At 33.7% G+C, this 6,252-nt stretch overlaps 1 protein-coding gene across 1 annotated transcript; it reads right to left on the reverse strand.

The window, feature by feature from the left end:
* Positions 1-2,588: 2,588 nt before the first annotated feature.
* Positions 2,589-3,619, reverse strand: LOC105625851 (microsomal glutathione S-transferase 1-like). The gene is made up of 2 exons (XM_012207198.1): positions 3,472-3,619; positions 2,589-2,909 (listed from the first exon to the last, which is right to left on the reverse strand). The coding sequence occupies exons 1-2, from the start codon at positions 3,583-3,585 to the stop codon at positions 2,589-2,591; spliced, it is 435 nt and encodes a 144-aa protein (XP_012062588.1). The 5' UTR covers positions 3,586-3,619.
* Between the last annotated feature and the right edge of the window lie 2,633 nt (positions 3,620-6,252).

A 6,252-nucleotide genomic window follows, 5' to 3' on the forward strand; every position in this document is an offset into this window, starting at 1 on the left:
GTGTGTGTGTGTGTGTGTGTGTGTGTGTGTGTGTGTGTGTGTGTGTGTGTGTGTGTGTGTGTGTGTGTGTGTGTGTGTGTGTGTGTGTTATATATAGTAACCTTGTATATAGTTACAACATTATAGTATACATATAATTTACTATATGCAAATATGTGATTTATGTGTAAGATAATCAGACAATTAGTTCAGGTTATTATAATTAATATGGTCAAAACAATTATAAATTTACGATTGTTCCAAAAACGACTATAAATTGTGGAAATTATTCCTTTCTTTTTAACCATTTCTTTTTTAACCATTTCTTTCTCTCAGTGATTTATGATTTATGATTTTAAATTATAATCATATTACATAATATTACACGATACACGAAAGATGCGGTAAAACTTTATAAAATAAAACGATAAATATTCTTGCATCCATAGAAATGTTAATTAATTGCGCAATCGATGACTCCCATGAAATGTGAAGATTTTTAATTACAGAATGCGAAGACTTTTAACTAAGGAACTTTTCTACATATACTCTGTTCAAATGTACCGCGTTCGTGAGAAAATTTCATTACAGCTAAAGCTCCGGAAAGTAGACAAACATTGATACACTGTTGACGAACACGTTATGGTATTACGGGCGCTAGAAAATATGTCAACTAAAAACACGTTGTTAATTTAAGGAATTATTTTAATAGGAAAATAATATGTAAATAATGTAAATATAAAATTAAAATAATATATGTAATTAATGTATATTTTAATTTTCTATAAGCAAAAGTATATCCTTTGATTTTTAAGTCTGAAGTTGGACTATGTAGGTTGTTAGATAACGTTTATAGGTTCTTAATTAATCATTAATATCAATGACATAACTAGAAAAACTAAGAAAACAGATTTAACAGATTTTTAGTGAACCTTTTAAGAAATTGTCAACATAAAGAAATTGGAAACTTATTTCAATCTTCAAGATAAGACATACTCCTATCACTCTATGCAAATCATTGCACGTGAGAAAGAATCGTTCAGCTGGCTTTTCTGTTCACGCTGAAAGAAAAAAGCATGATCCTCACGGAAATCGAGGTGCAGGTACAGGAATGACCTGCTCGAGCTTGATTCTATTCGCATATAGGGGATCCGTGTTTGTCGTCGGAACAAAGGAGAAAATTGTATGGATATGAGATAAGGAATTTCTCCTGCATTCTTCAGTCACTGGTACCTGAACTCTACTTATTTTCCACACAATGCACTTTTATGCATGTGCAATTTGCGAATAAAAATAAAGATATGATCAACTTGATAAAATTATGTGTAGAATAATAGAAAATTTTACACACACAAAACACACAAATATATAATCAGGTAAACTATACCGCACCATTAAAGAGAAATATTTTAAAATATATAGCGTATTTTAAATATCGATCATGTTTTAAAAATCAATCGTTTACTTCCTTATTAAATTCAAACTTTTAATTTATATCAGGACTAATTTTTATCCATTATATAAGATTAACAAATTATACCCACCTGTTATCGTGTTTCTTGATCACTCTACGCTTCTAATCTATCGATCTTCATCACGCAAGACCAAACACAGTGATTACTGGTTCTTGTAAATGTTTATAATTCAACATTTTACATTAACACATTAAGTTTCACAACGAAAATTACGTTAATCTTGTGATTAACTCAGCGAGGGTGTAAATCAAGGCATGATGGTCGATCATCAAGTGACGCACCGACGACGACTACACGTCACAGATGCATCGCGACGTCTGACGTTCCCGCGTTTGTCGGCGTCGCGGTGCCGTCATGACGACCATGTACGATAATTCGCGTATGCGCCTTCGAAATGTGTTAAAACGCTTGCGCGGCCAAAAATATATTAAACGTATACAGATTTTACAGAGAAAGAAATTCATATATTCGATTAAAAACGAAATAGATTTATATAAGTAAAAAACAGAATAAAAAGACTGATTTTTTTATAAAACTTCTTTACTAAGATCTTAATAAAAAGATATAAAATTTATTTGCCTTGTTATTTATTATTGAAAGACAATTGTCGTTGTATTATATTTTAATTGTTAATGGCTATCTTTATACAGAAATCTTTTAGATGAAATGAAAAATTTTACAAAAAGATTGAATTCTGGAATAATAATATAAAAAAATACATATCTGAGTAAAGAACTTTCAGAACCGAATAAAAACTGGGTTTTGCTTAAAAAAGTTTCCAGTTTTTTAAATAATTTTTATCTTTAAAATACATGATACAAACATAGTTTGTGATACAAACAAGAAAAATAAAAAAGATAATTTTAACATGTAGCATCATTAATGCCTCTAATAAAACTTATCACGAATAAAGTTTTCTATTTATTCTATTAACAAAAATATCATTACATTTAATATTACACTTAAGTGTTTTTTATGAGGATATACATATACATTTCTATGTTATATTTCTATATTTTCATATAATATATCTTTAGATTTACTACAATATTTCTCTGTAGATATATATATATATATATATATAAAAATTTGTTGTTGTATAGCTTATTTCACGATTTATGTATACTTAAACAATTAGTAATAGTACAATAATGTCTTAAATGTTTCGTAACCTGTAATTCCAAATGCTATAGCAAAAGTTATCGCTCTCAGGGGTTGTTGTTGGAAAATTACATATGATATAGTGTGACCTATACGGGAAAGTACAAAGGTTTGTATCAAAGTTTTGGCTAACCATGGTGAAGGTCCTGTTCCTAGCCAAAAGTATGTGATTATGAACCAAGGAAGAACGTTTTCCAAATCGTTCAAGTGTGCTCTACGTACACGCTCCACATCTGGATCATTGTAAACAGCTTTGCCTTTACTTAAGACACCATCTTCTGGACTTGCCAGTACCTGTAACAATTAATCATAATCAGTTTCATTTTAGTTAATAAATAATAATAAATAATAAATAATAATAAATAATAATAAGTTAATAAAATTCTGATGTGACGCTAAAACAGTATATATAATTCTCCAAATTTTTTACAATGTCATTCTAAAGAGTGAAAATTGAATCAATCTTGAAAAAAATGTCAATTTTCAATCTTTAGAAGTAAGATTTCATTCTTTCGAATAAGATCTAAAGATTTTAGAGAGAGAGTATAAAGAGAGTAAAAATCTGTCCTCTTATTAATTTAATTAAGAAAAAATATATGTATAATATATATATATACAGACAAAAAAAATATTTCTGCAACTTTTAAGAATTTAAATGTTTAGATTATTTCCTGTTTCAAGTTTAGCGTTTTTAATAACAATCAGCCTCATAAATATTTATAACAATTTAGAAACTCTTCTCATATACATAATAGCTATTCTGTTCTATATCTATGAAATCTATTCTATATCTTAACGAAAAAAATCATGGGCCTAATATTGTTATCTTATCTGGAATGATTATTTTATTACTCACGTGTTTTCGAAGTCGCTGTCGTGCAGTTAACAGTACCATCATCAGCATTTTTAAAACCAAAATGCTACTCCAAAAGCCGAATACTTTGAGCACTTCTGGATTTATTTCAGACATTTTTCGTGAATTTCAAATTTCTTCTCAAACATATAATGACTGATGATGGCTCTGCCCCTTTTAAGCTGTACACAGTTAGAAATAAGATTGCTCGTTAGTGGTCGACACGTTTTCTATTTCACTTATCACACACATGAAACAGATATCTAATTCCTATATATACTATAGATTGGCTGTGTTCTGCAGAATACAACAGTTTTGCAACCGTATTACGATTCTCTGCTGAGATAGGATCATTCCTCTTGATCTAAAAGCATAACCCAATCAGCGTGAAGAAAATTTCCAACAGTTGCAAAATAAACGTTCTGCTGAACACAGCCATTGTATCGCGATATTTGTCTAGTATGTATCCGGCAAGTTTGACGAGTAATGCTGTTAATTTTCACATAATGTAAATCAGCAAAATTTTACACAGTGGAAAAAAATATTTTTTCCTTTTAATTATATATTTATTTTCTAAAGTAAAAAAAATCTCATGAAATATTTTTTATCTCATAGAACAGATAAAATAATTATTTCGACACATGTGAAGCACAGGAATACGCGCTCTGAAACGTATTGTTCTGCTATAAAATTGGTATCTTAAATTGATTTTAAAACACGATAATTAAATATGTAACTTTAATATGTATGTATAATCAATTATCGAGTTTTTATATTTACACCTGGCAGACTTAATGCTACAAAATTGCATAAAGTTTCTATAAATAGTAAAATATTTAAGCTTTTAGCCCCACTTGTAATTATCTGGTTACATTTAAGGTAGAACACATTTTCAGATTTCGAAAGAAAAGTGGAAAAGGGTAGTAAAGTAAAAGCTTTACAAATACCAGCAAAATTAATTAAATTGGCAAAAATTAAATTGGCATTTAAATTGTAATATTTATTTATATTGAATTCTCAATTTTATGAAATAACCAACAGAAAAAAAATCGCTTAGTCTTTTCCCAAATAATATACCCTGATATTCAAGAACCAAAGGTTAGAACATTTCGAGCAATCTGGAGCATCACTTTGACCTAGCCAGACCTGTAGCAGGATTCTTTAAGGTCTTTACACAATAGAGTCGCAATTCGTAAGTTGTAAAAATTAACCAATCATAGTCGATTATTTTTGTTATATTCAATTGTGATTGGTCAATTTCTTATAGCTTCCGAATTGCAACTCTATTGTATAACAAACCTTGATGTCTTATCGATGATTGGGTCTAGAATATGGGCCCAGCAACTGGCTAATCTCTTACGTCCACATGCTTGTCGGCTTCGTTCAGAAAACGCAACAGCGTAGCGTTGAAGAACGGATCACGTGTGATTGGTGTATACATTCGGGTCGATCAATCTGATTAGTCCCTTGTGAGTGGTTGCATTCTCCACGTGCACGTCGACTGGTCTCCCCAGTCATCATTTGGCCAGTAATCTTTTAGAACACTCCTTCGGTATACTCGCTCGATGGAAACTCTCCGTTCACACGATATGATCTGCGAGGTGAACGTTCTAATATTATCGAGGAAGGTTCTCGAAATGGTTACGTGTAACGTAATGAAAACGCGTTGCCGATGATAGAACTTCTCGACCCATTTTAACTTAATTCTTTTTCCCTCGCCGTTTTTAATTAAATAAAATTAATACAGTTTCTGAGCAAACAGGTCCGTACAGTCTCTTGGAATTCGAAGAAGGATCGAATGAGAATAACGGGATCAACCGAGGCAACGTTTCTTGGTACCGAAGTTTTACATCTTGATTGGATACTTGTTTTTTAACGGGGAAAAAGCGGGATATTATTTATTATCTCTTTCATCTTTCAATCTAAGTAATTTCGATTTTTTAATTTAATTTAATTTTATAAATTTGTTCGTACCGCGCAAGTAAGTTGTCCGTTTCGAACGGAGCACGTCTCGCGCTTGTTTTCCGACAAATCTTAATCACGCTCCCTCGAAGACCGAAGGTGGTTTTTAAATCGAGGGATTCCAGCAATATCCAGCCGAAGAGTCGAGGAGCCGAGGAGAGCGGATGATCGCGCGTGCGCGACCGTCATCGCTGACGCAAGGGAGTACGTCAGCTGTTTTGTTAGACTTTCGCGGCGGATAGACGTGCGTGTGCGTCCGTCATCGTCGTCGTCGTTGTCGTCGTCTTCGTCGTCGTTGTCGTCGTTGTCTTCGTCGTTGTTGCCGTTGTCGTGAATACTGTTGTATTGTTGACTTGGAGGGGCATCTTTCTCTCGCGCAACTTTCGTCGTCGCACGGCAACGGGCTCTCGCGCACCTTTGTTCGCCGTGGTTCGCCGTACGCGCGCGTGAGAAGGACTGCGTGCGCGTTTCCGGGCGATTCTGCGTGCGACGGAGGAGTCGTGCGGACGCGTTCGCGACGACTCGCGTGTGCCATCATCGGACTTGCATTGCGCTCACGCTCGGATACCTCTTTCAATTCGAGTGTTTTCTCGATTGATCCCGCGGGACCTCGGTAGGTTTCACGCGTGGGAGACGTCCGTCCTCGGACCGTGACTATCTACCTAACGCGACAGAATCGGGACGTTCTCGCCCGCTCGCACAGTGATAGCTATATTGTGATACATCGGCAGAGAGAGAGAGAGAGAGAGAGAGAGAGAGAGAGAGAGAGAGAGAGAGAGAGAGAGAGAGAGAGAGAGAGAGAGAGAGAGAGAGAGAGAGAGA

This window comes from Atta cephalotes (genome assembly GCF_000143395.1).
Source record: "Atta cephalotes unplaced genomic scaffold scaffold00001, whole genome shotgun sequence".
Classification (NCBI taxonomy): domain Eukaryota; kingdom Metazoa; phylum Arthropoda; class Insecta; order Hymenoptera; family Formicidae; genus Atta; species Atta cephalotes.

What these genes read in the sequence shown, in the direction of transcription:
- LOC105625851 (XM_012207198.1), bottom strand. Translation starts at nt 3,585, where the DNA reads ATGTCTGAAATAAATCCAGAAGTGCTCAAAGTATTCGGCTTTTGGAGT. An exon ending in GACAGCGACTTCGAAAACAC is followed by an intron (nt 2,910 to 3,471) that starts GTGAGTAATAAA and finishes TAATTGTTACAG; the next exon opens with GTACTGGCAAGTCCAGAAGA.